At 35.3% G+C, this 20,594-nt stretch overlaps 1 protein-coding gene across 4 annotated transcripts in view; it reads left to right on the forward strand.

Annotated features, from left to right (window-relative positions):
• The window catches only part of LOC120779893 (voltage-dependent calcium channel type D subunit alpha-1), a 74,820-nt gene that overhangs the window by 13,815 nt on the left and 40,411 nt on the right, over positions 1-20,594 (forward strand). For 3 of the 4 annotated variants that reach the window (XM_040112242.1, XM_040112243.1, XM_040112244.1), the window contains 7 exons: positions 480-690; positions 1,378-1,703; positions 1,802-1,860; positions 2,138-2,264; positions 6,685-6,814; positions 7,031-7,197; positions 8,494-8,581. In XM_040112242.1, coding sequence (XP_039968176.1) covers positions 480-690; positions 1,378-1,703; positions 1,802-1,860; positions 2,138-2,264; positions 6,685-6,814; positions 7,031-7,197; positions 8,494-8,581 — 1,108 coding nt within the window. Of the gene's footprint in view, positions 1-479; positions 691-1,377; positions 1,704-1,801; positions 1,861-2,137; positions 2,265-6,112; positions 6,231-6,684; positions 6,815-7,030; positions 7,198-8,493; positions 8,582-20,594 lie in introns of all 4 variants that reach the window. The other variant, XM_040112241.1, reaches the window with a different exon arrangement.

Below are 20,594 nucleotides of genomic sequence, written 5' to 3' on the forward strand. Positions count from 1 at the left end.
GGACTTTCATATACTATACAAGAATTCCGTAATGAAATTTAATGAAATCGATCGATGAATCACCACAGTTCCTATATATAGTTAATGCATGTAACTATCACTGTTATTATTATTATATGTTTATAGACAATAGTCCAATTCTGTCTACTTGTAATACCAACTTCTTAGGAAAGCCAGGGAACATTTGTACCAAGTTCTATAAAGATATCATAATTTTCTCCAAACTGTTATATTTCTCGACAAATTTTAGGTATTATAAACGCTATTTGGGTGAACAGAACTATTATACCTGTAGTCAGATACAGAGAGTTTAATAATTTGAATAGAGAAGTTTTGACAAAATAGTACTTATGGTAGGTGAAGAAGTCGATCCCCACAGGGATCTCACTTGAAAAGTTTAGAACGTCAATTTGTTTGTTTGAATACTTATTTAACGGCTTACATTAATACGTTGTTCATCATAATTATTTGCTTTACAGGTATTGGCGATCTCTTTCCAATCTTGTGGCATCTTTGTTGAATTCAATACAGTCAATCGCTTCCCTCTTGTTATTGCTATTTCTTTTTATAGTAATATTTGCTCTTTTGGGTATGCAAGTTTTTGGAGGGAAGTTTAATTTCAAACCATCAGAAGAAAAACCTCGTTGGAATTTCGATTGCTTTTGGCAAAGTTTATTAACTGTTTTTCAGGTAATGTTTTTACACTATTTTACCATAATTAAATTTTAGCCCGAAACACCGAATATACAAATGAAAATTATGAAATTGGTGCAGCCCTCACAAGCCTATACACCGCTCATTTTGAGATGAATTCATATATTTGACATTTTTGTTTAGAATTTATGAGATCAATGCCCCTTTTATTTACCTTTACCAAGTCAAAAGCTATTGTTTGCATTTAGCTAAGTCAAAAGCATTTGTTTACTTTTAAGTGAATGATCTTTAGTTTACACAGCACTATTTGTATATCGAAGTGTGGCATCTACAAATTATTGCAAAGGAACTATAAGAATCCCGGACCCTCGGATACTGAATATGAGTACCTGAGTTTTGCTTTATACAGAAAATTTCCTGATAATGATGCAAATAGTGATAAAAGTGTATAGAATTCGTCTATTATTTTTTCTATCCCCCATATATTAAATTTAATTAATGTATAAGTTTAGTTTCGAATGGTGGTTCTAATACGGAAGTAGCTCGTAAAAAGCCCACACACCTAATAATTTGCAAGAACAACATCCGAAAAAGCTTGATTATACATAGAAACACACACAAATACGAATACGTACCTATGTAGATTAAATACGCGAATTCGCAAAGAGTGTTCTAAAATTAACGCATAACGATTTTGATACGTTTGTAAAAATTTCGTTTCAGATTCTTACTGGTGAAGATTGGAATGTGGTTATGTATGACGGAATACTTGCCTATGGAGGAATAAAAACATTTGGTGCATTGGCTTGCATCTATTTTATAATTTTATTCATATGCGGCAATTATATATTGTTGAACGTTTTCTTGGCTATTGCTGTTGATAATCTTGCTGATGCAGATTCCTTAACAACAATCGAAAAGGAAGAAGAAATTGATGATGGTAAAAATAATAAATCACACAGCCCCACTCCAACTATTGACGGTGCAGAAGAGGAAAATATGAATATTGAAATGGATTTGGACGGACATTGTATTGAAATAGAAAAATTGTAAGTTCAACTTTGTGGAGTGTTTGACTCCTGGCGGTATACAGGCATTTTATTAAGTTTCTGAGTATTTAAATACTTTCTCGAAAATATAATATCAGGGATGAGGGTACTACTTCTGAAGGTGAAGAGGACGAAATATGCGATGAGGAACTAGAAGGTAAGTCTTCAACGAATGTGTATTAAATGGATCAAGTTAATTTTTTTAAGCATTTCATTTAATTAAGATGTTAAATAGTATAATTCTAAAATGTGGTTTAAGAAAATATATATATATTTTAAGACATTATTTTAAAATACGTTTGTACAAATAGTTATACAATTACATGTACCTATATGTATAAATTAGGGCCATTAATGCATTCCCGAGTAACTTTTATAAAATTTAAACGCTGCTTACCCTATTCATTGTCATTAAAATCCTTAACAATGTTTAGAATCCCGTTCCGAAGTAGCACCTAGAGCAACTGCACGACCTCGACGTCTCTCTGAAATCAGCATTAAGAAGACTAAAAAACCAATGCCAAGAGGAAGTTCATTTTTTATATTTAGTAACACAAACAGGTAATTGGAAACACACAAACATAAAGTAATTAAAAATTTTTCCTTTGCATGTTTTGTAGCATACCTATTCCAATACATTAACACACTCAAATTAAGTGTTGCAAAAATAAAACGAACTAATAATAACATTGCTTCAATTCTACTGTACGAATAATTTTAACATATTGAAAATATTACATCAAAATTTCACATTGAGATTCTTCTTCTTTACTGGCGTAGATACCGCTTACGCGATTATAGTCGAGTTAACAACAGCGCGCCAGTCGTTTCTTCTTTTCGTAACGTGGCGCCAATTGGATATTCCAAACGAAGCCAGGCCTTCTCCACTTGGTCCTTCCAACGGAGTGGAGGTCTTCCTCTTCCTCTGCTTCCCCCGGCGGTTACTGCGTCGTATTCTTTCTGAGCTGGAGGGTTTTGGTCCATTCGGACAACATGACCTAGCCAGCGTAGCCGCTGTCTTTTAATTCGCTGAACTATGTCAATGTCGTCGTATATCTCGTACAGCTCATCGTTCCAACGAATGCGATATTCGCCGTGGCCAATGCGCAAAGGACCAAAAATCAGTAGCAGAATTTTTCTTTCAAAAACTCGCAACGTCGACTCATCTGTTGTAGTCATCGTCCAAGCCTTTGCACCATATAGCAGAGTGGGAATAATGAGTGACTTATAGAGTTTGGTGTTTGTTCGTCGAGAGAGGACTTTATTTCTCAATTGCCTAGTCAGTCCGAAGTAGCACCTGTTGGCAAAAGTTATACTGCGTTGGATTTCCAGGCTAACATTGTTGGTGGTGTTTATACTGGTTTGTTTGATGGCAGAAGATATTTCGTTTTGCCCTCGTTCACTGCCATTCTCATCTGCTTCGCTTCCTTATCCAGTATGGCAAAGCAGAACTAACGGGGCGGATGTTGAGGCCAATGATATCAATATTATCGGCATACGCCAGCAGCTGTACACTCTTATAAAAGATTGTACTTGCTCGATTAAGTTCTGCAACTCGAATTATTTTCTCCAGCAGCAGGATAAAGAAGTCGCACGATAGGGAGTCGCCTTGTCTGAAACCTCGTTTGGTATCGAACGGCTCGGAGAGGTCCTTCTCGATCCTGACGGAGCTTTTGGTGCTGCTCAACGTCAGCTTACATAGCCGTATTAGTTTTGCGGGGATACCAAATTCAGACATCGTGGCATAGAGGCAGCTCCTTTTCGTGCTGTCAAAAGCAGCTTTGAAATCGACGAAGAGGTGGTGTGTGTCAATTGTCCTTTCACGGGTCTTTTCCAAAATTTGGCGCATGGTGAACATCTGGTCGGTTGCTGATTTGCCAGGTCTAAAGCCACACTGATAAAGTCCAATCAGTTTGTTGACGGTGGGCTTTAATCTTTCACACAATACGCTTTATAGAACCTTATACGCGATATTGAGGAGGCTTATCCTACGTTAGTTGGTGTAGATTGTGAGCTCTCCCTTTTCATAGATTAGGCGTAGCACAATTAAATTCCAATTGTTGGGCATGCTTTCGTCCGACCATATTTTACAAAGAAGCTGATGCATGCTGCTTATCAGTTCTTCGCCGCCGCGTTTGAATAGCTCGACCGGCAATCCACCGGCCTCGCCGCTTTGTTGTATATGAGGCGGTAATTGTTATTCGAACTTCTTCATGGTCGGGCAATGTTCCCTCGATAATTTAAGTATGCTCTGGGCATTGGTGACTAGATCACCTTTGGGGGTTCTACAGGAGTGTGCTCCGGTCTTGAAACTTTCTGTAAGCCGCCGCATTTTTTCGTAGAATTTTCGAGCATTACCCCTGTCGGCCAGCTTATCAAGCTCTTCATACTCACGCATTTCGGCCTTTTTCTTTTTCTGTCTGCAAATGCGTCTCGCTTCCCTCTTCAACTCTCGGTATCTATCCCATCCCGCACGTGTTGTGGTCGATCCTAACGTTGCGAGGTAGGCAGTCTGTTTTCTCTCCGCTGCCACACGGCACTCCTCGTCGTACCAGCTGTTCTTTTGGATTTTCCGAAAACCAATGGTTTCAGTTGCAGCTGTACGTAAGGTTCTTGAAATGCCGTCCCACAGTTTCCTTATACCAAATTGTTGACGAGTGCTCTTAGAGAGCTGGAGTGCAAGTCGAGTAGAAAATCGTTCGGCTGTCTGTTGTGATTGCAGCTTCTCGACGTCGAACCTTCCTTGTGTTTGTTGACGAGCGTTTTTTGCTGCAGAGAGGCGTGCGCGAATCTTGGCTGCAACAAGATAATGGTCCGAGTCGATGTTAGGACCTCGGACCTTACGAACATCTAAAACACTGGAGACGTGTCTTCCGTCTATCACAACATGATCGATCTGGTTGGTGGCTTTTCGTTCCGGAGACAGCCAGGTAGCTTGATGTATTTTCTTGTGCTGGAATCTCGTACTGCAGATAACCATATTTCGGGCCCCGGCGAAGTCGATCAGACAACCCATGTTAAGATGTTTCATGGTGGAGGCTGAATTTACCGACCTTAGTGCCAAAGATACCTTCTTTGCTCACCCTGGCGTTAAAGTCGCCAAGGACTATTTTGACACCGTGGCCGGGACAGCTCTCATAAGTGCGCTCCAAGCGCTCATAGAAGGCATCTTTGGTCACATCGTCCTTCTTTTATGTCGGGGTGTGGGCGCAAATCAGCGATATGTTGAAGAACCTCGCTTTGATGCGGATTGTGGCTAGACGTTCATCCACCGGAGTGAATGAAAGTACTTGGCGACTGAGTCTCTCTTCCACCCTGAATCCCACACCAAACTTGCGCTCCTGTATATGACCATTGTAGTAAATGCCACAAGGACCTTCTCGTCTCTGTCCTTGTCTCTTCCATCGCACGGCGTCTTGGACGGCGGTGATGTTAGCCTTTATTTTCACGAGGACATCAACCAGCTGGGCAGCGGCACCTTCCCAATTAAGGGAACGGACATTCCAGGCACATGCCCCCAATTCGTAGTCCTTATTTCGTTTGCCATGGTCGTCTTCAAAAGGGGGATCACTCATCCGAGGCTTGTTCCTTTTTTCACTGGGGGTGTTTTTTTACGTGGCGGGTCCCCAACCCAGCGCACTACCCTGCGGAGGGGATGTTTCGACTTTTCACTTTAGCTCGCCTTCAAATGATGTTTTTAGGCTACCCAGAGGATACTTGGTCAAAGACCGGAAGTCGTGAGCTGCTTGAGTCATATGTAAAAGAATCGTTTCTGGCCACTCCCAAGTGAATGGCGATCAGAAAACTTTCTTCACTTGCGTGAACTTCTTCACATGACTCAATCCTCACATAGAGATTGTGTTATTATATATTCTGAAATCAATGGATTTAATAATATCAACACTTAATTCCACATTTCAACTAAAATGGTCCGAATCTTTCTTTTGGGAAACATACTTTGCAAACTAATGTCCAAGGATATTTATGCTGTCAACACAATGTCAATACTTTTGTGATTCATTTAAATACTAGATATAGCGTTCTCGTAAAATTAATTAGTTATAAGTTAAGTATTCCTGGCAAAATTTAGTTGAATTATGCACGAAATTAAGTTATATTTGTATATACCCTACCGTTAAGCAATCCAAATTAGCCCTATAATGTCATATATTACTAAGATTAAAAAAAAAAATAAAATTATTCAAGTTTCATAAAGTTTTTGTTTGTATGTATAATATTGCTATTTAATATAACTTTATTTTCTATCTAAATAGATATTTATTACTTTTTTATTTGCTATTCCAAATTATATATAATATTTTATTTTCAAAAATGGTTTGATTGCAAACAACTTTGGAATAACATCTAAAACTTCGAACACTAAATCATTTAAATACATAAATGCAAAGAAGACGATGAAGATGTGAATACAGCCAGACCAAGACGCATGTCTGAAGTCAATACAGCTACAAAAATTCAGCCCATTCCAGAGGGTTCGTCTTTCTTCATAATGTCTCAAACAAACAGGTTTTTAAATTATTTATTGTTTTTTGTTTATGTTGCTTTGTTGTTTTTAACACAGGATATAGGAATGTAGCTTGCAAATTTCAATCATGGTTGAAAAAAATTGCAAGAAGACAAGCCTTCTTCTAGCCTTAGCTAGGCGTATAATACTTTTTTTTTAAGGTAATAAGTTTTTTTGTCGCGTCCGTCATTTAACCGTGAGCTTGTCTACTAAATAGGTCAATATTTCATTTCAAGTATGTATCTATTGCAAACCTATGTGTCTTGAGTTGAATTTGTTTAAAAATAATCAATGTAAAGAATTCAAAGAAGGGTATCACATATTAGTTGCGTGTTTATATGTATTTACTACTATGAGTTTTATATATGATATTTAACACATTTTCCTACTCGCAGAACAAAGAAATAACTTACTGCACCTCTTAAAGACTTACCGATTTTTTTCTAAATTGAACAGGTTTCGTGTATTTTGTCACTGGCTTTGTAATCACAGCAACTTTGGAAATGTTATATTGTGCTGCATTATGTTCTCATCGGCAATGTTGGCAGCAGAGGACCCACTACGGCCAAACGCCGACCGCAACAAAGTATGATAATTATTAATATTAGTATTAAAATATAAGTTGGTTTTATGGTCTTAATCTGATTGAAATACGATCCACCTTAACTACTTTCAATATACTACATTGGAAAACATTTAGATACAATCACGCTAACTTTTTTCTCAACTAAAATACATAGTTTTAAATCAAAAACACAACCACTGAAAAGTCACTTGTATACTTAATTTTTGTATTTTGCAGGTACTAAACAAATTTGATGTTTTTTTCACGGGTGTCTTCACAATAGAACTGTTACTGAAATTGATTTCATATGGCTTCGTGTTGCACGACGGAGCCTTTTGTAGATCTGCATTTAATCTTCTTGATTTACTTGTAGTCTGCGTCTCCTTAATATCAATGCAGTCCAGGTAAGTTTCTCGTAAAAATGTATTACGGACTGTACAATACTTAAAAACATTATATTATATATAGATATACGAAGAGCTAAAGTGAACCTAAACCAAAACTTGTACAGGGAGGTGTTTTGAATTTGACCATTTGGTCACACTGCCCCACTTTAGCCTTTATTGCATTGTGCATTCGGACAGTCTTATTAATTTTTTGTCTTTTATCGGTTAGTCCGCCTTGAGCCATACAAATCGATGACCATCAGATCGAATTAAATTAAATTTGAATTCATAGGTAAAAATTACAGAATCATTAAATTTGTTATCACGGTGAATATACTCTTTGGAATATAGAAAACGTTTTGCAATATTTCTCCTTGATAATTATGGCTTGTTTCGTAATGTGTACGCTTTAAAATCGAATTAAAGCAAGAAGTTTCGAACAGTCAGGATGGAGTTTTGCAATGCCAGCTTTCTCTTACTCTTTGGTGTAAGGTACAGCGGATATTTTGGGATGTTCCTTGATACTTCGAGCAACTTTACTTTCCACCTAATGTACTGAAAAATAGTATGCGTTTTAAATAACGTATTTCGCGAGTACTTTCGTTCTTTTGCTTATATTTAACTACCAGAGCCTCTAAATCTTCACCATTTTTCTTTAAAAACTACATCCGCAAAAAAGAAATTCGCAACAAAACAATACATTTTGATCATACGCAAATAATAATAGACGTAAATAACGGTACTTAAGTGATTGTTAAGTTGCTTATAAAAATACTAAAAATATACAAGATTATCATATTGTTACTCTTAGTTGTAGCTTAAAGGTTGAAAAGAGAAAATTTCTTCAAGACAAAACATCTTTCTGTACAAGTTTTTTTGGTTCACTGTAGGTAATTTAGAACTGTAAGGAATGGAATGGAATCGGATAGTTCAGATCATAAGATACATATACGTATGTATGTATGTTGCAAGAAGCGTACGCCCTGTTAAGATACTTTATTTTTACACTAAATGGGTGGAAAAGCCTTTGTCTTGAGCGAGAAATCGCCGAAAAAGTCATGACATTTTTTTCCAATCATTTTCATGAATTCATTTCTTTTGGTTTATATTGGAAAAAATTTAAATCTGTTTTCCTCGTGCACATTGTGTATATCGGTCCCAGCATACTCAAAGGTCAAGTTCCCGTTTGCTGGTCAAAGATACAAATATAAAACTTAAAAATTGTAATTTATATCTGAAATTCAATTGAAAAACCCTTTTTCTTTTACATTACATTTCAAAACTAAATTAATTGTTTTTCGTTTTAATTCACAGTTCGAATGCGATTTCATTCGTGAAAATATTAAGAGTACTTCGCGTTTTAAGGCCTCTGCGTGCCATTAATCGTGCCAAAGGACTCAAGGTAAGGAAAAAGTGACTATTAATATTGAATTGAATATTATTCCATAGTTATATAACATTTTGAGTTATGTTTAACAATTAAATGACAAGACTAGCAATACATATAAAATACTTTATTATTATTCTTACTATTATTAGTTAAAAAATAAATCTATATGATTTGTGAAACGCATTGGCTAAACCTAAGCAAATCTGCTTGCTTCTATTTACATAGTATCATTAAGCTCTTGGTATACATACATAGTATATGTTTATGTATATTTTTATTTATTTATTTAATTATTACTATAATTTTTATAAAGACGCTACACAAGTACATATTCAATTAAATAATTTTGCAAGGGGCTACTTGACAAAAAGAAATTATTATTATGTGCCCAACAATACAGCGAACAGTATGCTGTTCAGCATTTAAGACAATCGAAGAGTAGTATCTAATTAATTTTATGCAATGCAATGAATATTAACTATTTCGTATTTAGTATATAACATGTACATAATGCTGTAGTTTTATGTTATTTATTATTCAACGCGTATATATAATATATTGTAAATTGTTTTGTAGAGTAAGAATAGTTGACTATGTAAGCTTTAAATTTTGTATTTAAGTGTATATTAATACTCTTAAATCGACATTTTTAACCATACTAATTTTATATTAATAAATGGTTCAGTATTAGTATTTTTATGAAACAAAGCTATTTACTTCAATTCAAAAATTTTAATTGGAGTTTGAATTAATATTTAAAGATAAATAGTAACTGTCTTCTATTCGCGAAAGCAGTGAATCTACCAGATTATAAATATGTATGTAAGTATGTAGATGTTCAAACAGACCAACAGAACTTAGGCTCATAGAAAAAGTCATGACAGAACAGAAGACTTCATCTGCGCTAAATAATAAGTATATATATACAATATGTTACTTTGTCAATTGAGGCATTCAAAATGACAAAAATTCTTGATTAATTAAATATTTTATAACGAATACTAGCCGAACTTTTATCGAATTTAACATGCAAATTTTGGTGCTACTTTTGAATTAAAATATTTTTGGCAACAGTGCCTAATGATAACGAGCAGAGAACTGATTAACAGATGATGTACAACGGTTACTCGATTATTCTGTCTGCCTGGTCAATATTAACAAGTAAGGAAGGGCTAAGTTCGGGTGCAACTTGCAAGAATAAAAACCAGGAAATACTTTAAGTGCAAACCGTCAACCAGAAGCAATTATATGTATTTTTTTGGGTTGAATTACCTGCTATACGATTTTAAAGTATATACATATGTATATATGTACATATCGTCACCTGAAAAGCAAAATAACGTAACAACATTTTCGGAAATTTACAGTGGCATGAATTAAACACGACATAAAATGGAACATGAGTGAAACAAATTTTTAATATTGGTTAAAACTGGTTCATATCTGAGCACAGAACCTGAAAATGTTGGACATATGTAATATTATTTTGTAATTTGAAGTAGTGAATCGTAATCAATAAGTCACTCAATTTCGAATTTTTTGACGATACGTTATTTTGAATTTCAGGTGACGATATATTCAGTATAAACAATATATTCTATCAAAATTAATTTAATTATTAATAGCAGTGGCATTTATACATATAGTATATGTTTTTTAAAATGAAAAAACACTTTATTTCTTAACATTGACTCCTCTCCAGTACCCCAGTGACACCTACATCGCTTATTATTATTACGATGCATCTCGACAGGCAAAATATTATTTGAAGGTACGCTGTAATAGTAAGTAGGCAAGAATAATAGGTCAATACATATGTGAGCTTTTATTTATGTATGTTTACAGTTCAGATTTTAATGAGAATTGTTGGCATATTTGTAGATATTTTTTACTGAAATTAGTACCCTCAAATAGATGAATGAATATTCTGAGAAAATTATTGAAATCAGTAATCCTATAAAATGATAATATATATTTGTAGTAAAAATGCAGTAGTCCGAATAAATTATAATAATCCCAAAATTTTTTCATGCTCCTCAAATTTTTTAAGACTTCAAGAGCTCGAACATGCTCGGCGTCATTTTGAAAATTAAATATCAAGATATCAAATGCCTACATTAAGAATTTCCCAACTGCAATAGCAATCGATTTGACAGTTAGTATGCTTTAAAATTTTGCCTGTCGCCCGTTGCCCGTTATAGCATTGACAGACGGCAGCGCTAATCCTGATTAATTGCGCACTGAATCAAATCTTAATTTTTAGGTGACAAACGGCAGCTATGCGAGTTTGAAACCCTCGTAAACAGCTGATTGTCATTTTTATAATATTTTCAATGAAAATGGATAGAAGATAAACATTGCGGTTGTTAGCCGACCAATTATTACAAAACCATTTTTTATTACAAAAACATATCAGCACATTATTTTAAAAACTGCATCATAACACAACATCATAACACAAAACTTCTTGTTTTATTATTGAAAATTTGAAAAAAGGCTGTCAGTGTTGCTTGTTTTTTATTCACAATAGATTAAAATTGGCCATTTTTAAAAAATGTTGCCTCCGAAAATGCAGCTAACTCTCTAAAATTTTAAGGATTAAATGGGAGTTAGCACCGGAGTTATCTTCACTACTCCATGTGGTACCGCCTCCATTATGGTACCGCCTAACCTTAAAATATAATGTTAGTATTGATTTTATGTAAAGGCCACCTTTACTTCAGGCAGGAAGTGGTATCTTTCTTCCCAAAGTGTTTAATAACAGACTATAATTTTTCAAAGCTTAATTTAAAAAAATTTGAGAACCTCAGTGTCTATGTAAATTTTTTATTTACCAAATTGTGAGACATATAAATTAATTAGCTTTGCCCCGTGGTTTTTTACGGAAAATAAATTGTGTACTAAGGGTAAAAATAATGACTATTCTCATTTTCAAAAGCAAAATAATTTAGATTTGAGTATCCGAAAAATCAATTTACCTAATTTGATGACTGACAGAACGGGAGAGTTGATTATGCTTATGTATTTGTTTTTTTACCTCGGGCTGTAGAGAGCTAGAAATCATTTTACGACAGTATATCTCGATAAGCAACAGTGCAGGACTTATTGCTTTCTGCCTCAATAAATAGATTTCTTGCTTTCGACACCAGCGAGCAATCCAATTGCAGTTGCTCGTGGGAGAAGCAAGGGGTGACCAGGTGAATGCCAGCTACTTTTAGAGTTTGTCCCTGACTTTTGTTTATTATAATAAAGAAAGCCACTTTTAAAGAAAATTGCAGCGTTTGGACTGGAAGCATAAAGATTCTGGGTACTAATACCGTCTCTCCTTTGTCTCTTCCAGTAAGAATGGTGGCCTTTAAGATGTGTCGTCCCAGATCTGTAATACGTAATCTAGTATCGTTTCACGGTCAGGGCGCGTCCACATTCCGCATTAGTATGACAGGCACACCAATTTTGGATTTTAACTTATACGAGGATACCTCTGATAGGTCGAGGGAATTTTAGAACTCTACAGGGTATATGAGGTAGTTGCGTCGTCAGTTGTCATCAACGTGTCTATTGCGATGTATGTCCACACTTCTCGTAATTTTTCTACCAATTCGCTTTTGGGCGTCGTGATAGTTCTTTCGCACAACCAGTCCAGACTTCTGATCATTGAAGAGCTGGACCCTCAATATAACCGATCTATCTTAGTCAAAAACGGTGAAATCTTTGGGTATGTATTTACTAACAAGTTGTGAATCAGGGCTTCAGTCGCTCTCTTGTGAGACATTTTGCATTCGTACCACACCATCAATTTGCACCATTGCAATACAGCACCGCGATTTTGATGATGTTACAAATTTGCTTTTCTTCACTTGAAAGATGCATCTGAAGCTTGAATACTGAGTGTGCGGTTCTGCTACCACTTAGCAAGGTGACTATTCCGGAGTTCCAAAGCCAGCGCAACCACTTTGTTTTCGCGCAACTGTGCCAGCAGCAAGTTCAGCAAAAAATTTTGCCAGTGTCTGCAGGTGCGTCCAAGAAAACATACGCCACGCGGTTTGTTATTAAATTGAAAATTTGCCTTTGCTCTGATAGTAACAAGGGCTCTGTTCAAACCATCGCCAGAATTTTATCCCCAATAAGTTTCAACGCTTCGTTAAAAATTATGTCCTCATTGGCTAGTGATAAAGCGTTTTTAAACATGTCCCACAATTTTCGGGGGTTGGAGAGGCCGCGGACACTTATCATAATTGCAAAGAGCTCTCTGAACGTAGTTCCGGACTGGCGCAACATGGCGTCGTTCAGTGTTTCGTATCATTGTCCGTTATCTTTAAGCAACCTCATCGCCTCACATGCTTCTCGGAAAGTGTCCTTTTTCGGCACATCTGCGATTTTGAGCGAGTGTGTTATGTTTATGGTATAAATTCTATCCGAGTATCTGAGGCTTTCTCACCTTGTCACTTCTATATAGAACAAAGTCCGAGCAATCTTTTCTTCCAGGCACAGGAGGAAAAATGCAGTGAAGGTGGTTATGGCCGGTGTCGCAACTCGGTGTCGCAACTCGGTGTCTCAGGTTTGCCACCTATATATATAATACACGTACTCGCGTTTGGAAGGTGCGAAGCAAGTAATGCAAGTGACCGTCAACCGTCTCACTGGCCTTATATATTTACATTTATAGCTATAATAAATGGCATACGTCATATATATTTACATTTATAGCTATAATAAATCGCATACGTTCGACAAAATCGTCTGCCCTCATGTGTCTGCCCGTTTGCCCGTCAACGTTGTTCGAGTCTCCGCATGGCCCCAAGTTCACGACATTTATTTTAAGTATCGTTTTAGTTGAAAAATATATTTACAAAGTTCCCCACACATTACCCGCAAATTAATTTTCGTCAATTTTCCGATGGGAATTAGGGTGCCGGCTAACACCATACCAAATTTTGTTCAAACCGCTCCAGCGTTTCAGCCATAAAGAAGTAACAAACATACACACTCAGGGACTTTTGCCTTAAAATAGCAGTATAATTAAGAAAACATCCTTTGCTGAGAACTATGTGCATAAAATATTTCTTCTAGCTTATGCCCAAGTTAAGAAAACGATTTTCAAATTTCAGGCTGGCTTTACATCTACCTATAAGTATATCGGTTAACATATAAAATATCTAAGCATAATTAAGTGAATTTATAATCTTGGATATACTATAGTCTATTGGCGTAAATAGGGTGAAACGATTCACTAATTACCTCAGTCCCCATGTGCAATCTTTAATGATTACGTTATTCCAATGGACTTTAATGGCAAAAACTTTAAATTTTCGCTAGCCCTAAAATGCACATTGTTTTATTAATCTCAATCTGATTTAATCTCGAATTGTAATGTAATGTAATCGGTCTACATCTTGGTCTAGCTCTCATATTCTAAATATATTGATTTCCGCCCCTCAGGTCGACTTTATCCTTATACTAAGTAATTGCTGCCTTTTGGCATCGTACATATCTCATTGGAAGATATCTCAATAAAACTAAGAGAGAATATTTTGATTAGAATTAAAATCTCAGACATGAGATAAAATATAATAATGAAATAAATCCACCACTGTTAATAACCATCACATCAAAAAAGATAAAGAAACTGTGATTAAAAATTGTCTACACTAAAAAACTGTATACTATACCTACATATAGAAAGTGTATGGAAAACTGGATTAATCGTTGGCATGCTTTTATTGACACAGGAGCATATTTTGAAGGTGATACTAAAGATGTGTATTAAAATACGTGAAAATGCTTTTTTTTATCAGTTATCAGTCGGGTTAAATTCGATCAGACAGTATAATGGTGTCCGCATCACCAGTTACTTTTCCCTTATATAGTATACCTAATATTGCAAAATTTGCCCCTTACTATACATATATTTCAATAGAAGATATCTCAATTAAATTAAGTCACATTATTTTACTTAGTATTATGTCGTTCAGTAATAAAAATTATGGGTAACGGTATGTACATACCTTCTTTCAGCGCTAATACTATGTATAGTATATAGAGAATTGTGTTAGTTACTTTGAATATTTTCCCTGCTTTGATCCTTGAGAATTGCGAGAATGTAAAGTGCACAGTTACAACCGAACTTGGGCCTTAATTCCTTATTTATATATGTATTTTAGGAAAACATTTCAAACTTAAATTACAGTCGAAATCATTAATTTTAGTTAAACGCATTGGCTTTTCATGTGTGTTGTTTTAGATATGAGGATTTCAAAAAATAATATAATGGATACATTTTTAAGTTATGGCCAAGAGTTTAGTAGTTTTATTAAAATAAGGGTATACAAACTTCTTTGGTTTTTCTTGTTAAAATTCTATTTTAAATTCGTGAGGCTATACCCTTTTTGGTGGTGTATACATACATACATAGATATGTTATTTCTACATTTATGAGTTCGAAAACTAATGTTAGCTAAGCAAATAAATATACTTACAATATAGCTTATAAAACTAAGAATAGAGCCATAACGGTCAAGCCTAAATAAGTATTATTTATGTATATAAATATATAAGTAAAGCCTATGCAAATATATGTATATTTATGGTCATATTATTATGGAGGTAGTGAATATGAACTAAAACATACAATTTTCATTTTGTCTTTATAAAATTATATTATTATAGCATGTAGTTCAATGTGTAATAGTGGCTGTCAAGACAATCGGAAATATTGTCTTAGTGACTTGCCTTCTGCAATTCATGTTTGCCGTAATAGGAGTCCAGTTGTTTAAGGTATGATTTTGTGAGATATTTGACATTTTGTTTTCCGTTCTTTATTTTAATTTAATTTTATCGAGTTGAAAAAGATATATCCTTTTGAAGAAGATGTTTGAAAATCAAATAAAAAGAGATTAACTATTTAAAAAAATAATAATAATGTGATTCTGAAAGCTGAATTGCACCTGTACCTCACAAGTATTATATATATGCATTACTCGAAAAAGGTCCAGCTTTTTTATTGAAGATCATCCTTTTTCAAGAAGAGCGTTTAAATAAAAAGAATATCGGTTGAATAATTCTAACATCGGTTAGAAATTATTAAAAATGATATTTAATACTTAGCTTACAAATATCATCATTTTAAACAGCACGCCTTTTTAAGTTGTTAATAAACTTGATAACTGATGGTATCAAAATTTAATTTAAAACCTTTGTATATACACATAAATCTAAAAATAATATTGTTATTTTTTTTATAGAATCAATCATAAGTAAAAATAGTACACTTTTTATCATAATTTTGTTATCCATATCAGAAGGCTCACCTTGCTGAAAGTTTTTAGATTTCAAATAATAGGTTGTCAAAAAAGTCTTGCGGTATTTTCGCAAGTTGGCGCTGAAAGCGCGTAGTCCTAGTTTTATTCGTCGCATCGGGTCATGCTATACCTTTTTGGAAAGCTCATTTCACGCGCTAACACGTGTTTGATTGTCGTTTCTTTTAAGTCGTTCGTGAGTTATAGCGTCGCAAACATGGAGCAAAATAAAGAGAAAATACGGCATATTTTACAGTACTACTACGATAAAGGCAAACATGCATCTCAAGCCGCCAATAAAATTTGTGCAGTTTATGGACCCGATACAGTTTCCATTTCCACCGCACAACGATGGTTTCAACGTTTTCGTTCTGGTGTAGAGGTGGTCGAAGACGCGCCACGCTCCGGAAGGCCTGTCGTCGAAAACTGCGATGAAATCGCTGAATTGGTCGAAAAAGACCGGCTTAGTAGCAGCCGTAGCATCGGTCAAGAGCTGGGCATGAGTCATCAAAAATTCATTCTATTTCAATAAAAAAAAAATCAATAAAAATACCGCAAGACTTTTTTGACAACCCATTATATTAAAATTTAATAACTGGAAACTGTGGTAAAATATTAGTTAATCCGCATTGAAACATTTATGAAGAGCTGGGGAAGCCGATGTCTTTAATTAATAATAGTTTACCGCAGATACACAAAAAGTGCTTGCTTCTTGTTGTTCATCAAAGCAAAAATATTTTCAACATCACATTTAAGTAGGGATTAAGTGTTATTGCTTGTACACGAAGAGTGACTTCCAGTTATTACACAGCCACACAAAAAAAAAAAGTGTCCGGATCTGGGGTCGAGACATATGTCTTCCTATGTATTTCGACGCGCTGAATCTAAATCCGACATCAGAATTGGACCTGCACGTCCAGGTTCGTCCCTAACCTCAAAAAACTCCTAAAATCACCAATATATGTAAAAGTAATCATAATATACTGCCTTAAGAGCAAATTTATATACAAATACCAATGTCTGCAAGATTCGCACCCTACGATTGCCGTGACCTTACATAACCTAACTTAACCTAACCTAACACAGCCACGAAAAATTTTTTTTCGGATTTGTGAACGTGTCATATGTCTTCCTATGTATTTCGACGCGCTGAATCTAAATCCGACATCAGAATTGGGCCTGCACGTTCAGGTTCGTCCCTAACCTCAAAAATGACAGCATTTAATGTAGAGAAAATAATTTACATAAATTGATCGTCATAGCATTAAACTTATCGTTTGAGCATGGTTTAAGTATATCATTCAGGTAACGCATAAAAAGCTTGAACATTATTTTCTGTAACCTTCCGAGTTTGACAGCGATAAATTTATGGCAGTGAAATATATCTGCAAAAGTATGGCACTGCACTCCCTACCTCCGTAATACCTTCTTGTTCGAATTTTTCGCCTGTGTCTGTAATCAGGGCACCTCCACGTGGTGACGGTGGGCAATGGGTCCATACTGGCTTAGTCCCTGGGTAAACGGCGTTCATGCCGTCATGGCAGGCACAGGAAAAAAGTGTTTTACGATGCAGGGATCAGGAACCCCAGTATCGGCGTCTGGTCAGGGTGGGAAAGCGGGCCCTCCGACGTCGTTATCATGCAACCGTAGCTCTGCATTAATGGATAACTTGGTTAATGAAGAGTCAAATGCTACAAGAAAAAAGGTTCCTGGCATATTACAAGCACATGACTGCCAAAAAAGTTCAGACACATTCTGTTATATCTGCAGTAAATATGAAGTAAGTACTTTGCGAAAAAAAATAGATCAAGATGTGGAATCGCTTTATGAAGACTATTTCAGTCGTAAAATACTCAACCAAGACACAAATTGGGTTCCTCACATCATCTGTAATTCCTGCAGACTAATGTTGTATCGTTTCAAAAATTCAAAAAACCAAAAATATTGCAAATATGTTTCTCCAACTATATGGAAGAAACCAATTCATAGAAAAGACTGCTACTTTTGCATGAATGACGTTAAAGGGATCAGTGCAAAGAAGAAGAATTCCATTTCATACATCAATGTGTCTACAGTAATAAGACCAACTGAAGTAGATCCGAAAGCACGTATAGCTGATACTGCCGTTGAACACGATGATGAAATGGAAGTCGACAACCAGTCTGAAGAAAATAGTAGTGACACTGGTGACCAATCTGAAGAAGATAATGATAATAGTGAGGACAGTGACGACGCAGAAAATGATTATGTTGCGTACCACGCTAAGTCTAGAGTTCCTTTGTTAGTATCGTAGCTGGAGCTGAACGATTTTATCCGAGATCTAGGACTGCCGAAAGATGGTGCAGAATTTGCTGCTTCATTTCTGAAACAAAGGAACCTCTTAAAGCCGAACACAAAAGTGTCATTTTATCGCAATAGAGATAAAGAATTCCGAAAATATTTCACAAAAGATGAAGAGACATCTTTGGTTTATTGCACAGACGTGAAAGGTCTGATGGATCACTTGAAGAAAAATGCGTGTAGACCTGAAGATTGGAGACTTTTCATCGATTCATCGTTTCGCAGCATAAAAGGTGTTTTGATACACAATACAAATTTCTTCGCTCCCATTCCGATAGCTCATTCGACAGTGATGAAAGAGGAGTATAACAATGTTAAACTTCTTCTCGATAGAGTAAAGTACGAGAATCACAAATGGCAAATATGTGGTGATCTTAAAATTGTAACCATGATATTGGGACAATAATCGGGATTTACGAGAGAGCCATGTTTCTTATGCCTGTGGAATAGCAGAGATCGGGCTAACCATTATGCCAAGAAAAATTGGCCTAAGAGAGCAGCCCTTGAACCTGGTTCTCACAACGTCATCGAGGAGAGCCTTGTTGATCCCCAAAAAATACTCCTTCCACCCCTTCACATCAAGCTGGGTTTAATGAAGCAATTCGTCAAAGCCTTGAATAAGGATGGCGAATGTTTCACGTATATAGCGCGAAAATTCCCATTCATTTCTGATGCTAAATTAAAGCAAGGTGTATTCAATGGACCACAAATTCGAAAGTTATTCAAAGACACGAATTTCGTCACTAACATGACGTACATAGAAAAGGAAGCGTGGGAAAGTTTTAAAGCGGTAGCGACAAATTTCCTTGGTAACAAGAAAAGTCCAGACTACAAACAAATTGTGGCTAAGATGGTAGCGAACTTCAAAAATTTGGGGTGTTTGGTGAATTTAAAATTACACTTTCTCGATTCACATCTGGATAGGTTTCCCGAAAATCTCGGTGATTACAGCGAAGAACAAGGGGAACGGTTTCATCAGGATATCAAAGTGATGGAACAACGCTATCAGGGTAGATGGGATGAAGTTATGATGGCTGATTTTTGCTGGATGTTGAAAAGAGAAACAAATACAAAGGGCGGCAAGCGTAAGCGAAACCCTTTGCACAGATCTTTCGAAGAAAAAAGAACACGGTACAGAGGAAACAATGCAGACTGAATACAATGTGTCTATTCATTTAACATTCATGACAAGTTAGATTAATTGGCTGATTTGTGTTAAGATAGGTTGGGTTAAATTAGAATTTACATACATTGATGCTCGTGGACGATGGTGTTTGTTAAATTTGCTATGCAGTCGTTGATTTTTAGATGACATAACTGCCTCTCAGGCAGTACATCACAATTCTCTTACATATTTATGTGATTTACAGATATTTTCAAGGTGAGGATCCCACCTGGACCAGTAAGGTAAATTTTAATAGTTAGTTCAGATTGAGCTCGTCGAAATACATTGGAATATACACGTCACGTTCATAAATCCGGGAAATAAAAATTATTTCGTGGCTGTGTTAAATTAGGTTAAGTTAGGTTATGTAAGGTCACGGCAATCGTAGGGTACGAATCTTGCAGACATTGGTATTTGTATATAAATTTGCTCTTAAGGCAGTATATTATGATTACTTTTACATATATTGGTGATTTTAGGAGTTTTTTGAGGTTAGGGACGAACCTGGACGTGCAGGCCCAATTCTGATGTCGGATTTAGATTCAGCGCGTCGAAATACATAGGAAGACATATGTCTCGACCCCAGATCCGGACACTTTTTTTTTGTGTGGCTGTGTTATTTTTAATGGAGTGTATAGTATACTCGCTTTACATCCATATCTGTTTTCTTTCGCTTATGTTTAAGTTTTAGTGCATTTTATTAAATATACTAGCAGTTGTTTGCTTACGTTTATTCTCTATTTTAAATAAAATTATTTTAATTACCTTGACATAACTATTAACAAATTATTTTGAGATTTGCTTAATCTTATAATTTGCTGCTTTTAATCATCATCTTATACTTAAGTAATAAAGGAGTTAAAGCTTTAAGATGTGTTTAATAAAATATTTTTTTTAAGAGAAATACCTTCCATTATGTGTACAAATATACACATTTATGTATGTATTTGAAAAGCTTAAATGTCTCTCATAAATATTCCGAAATAGATTTATATTAATTATAATGTATTTATATTTTAATAACGATTATGTGAAAGGTACTACCTATATATATTTAATGTTATTTGTTACTTACTTGAAACTTGAAAATGATTTACTTCTATCTATTCTTACAATTAGATAATGCATGACACAGAAATTATGACAGACTGAATAAAGGATTGAAATGTAAAGAGTACAATAATTTAATAAAGTATCTGCTAATGGCCTATGATTTAATTTATTT

Source organism: Bactrocera tryoni, unplaced genomic scaffold, assembly GCF_016617805.1.
Source record: "Bactrocera tryoni isolate S06 unplaced genomic scaffold, CSIRO_BtryS06_freeze2 scaffold_11, whole genome shotgun sequence".
Classification (NCBI taxonomy): Eukaryota; Metazoa; Arthropoda; class Insecta; order Diptera; family Tephritidae; genus Bactrocera; species Bactrocera tryoni.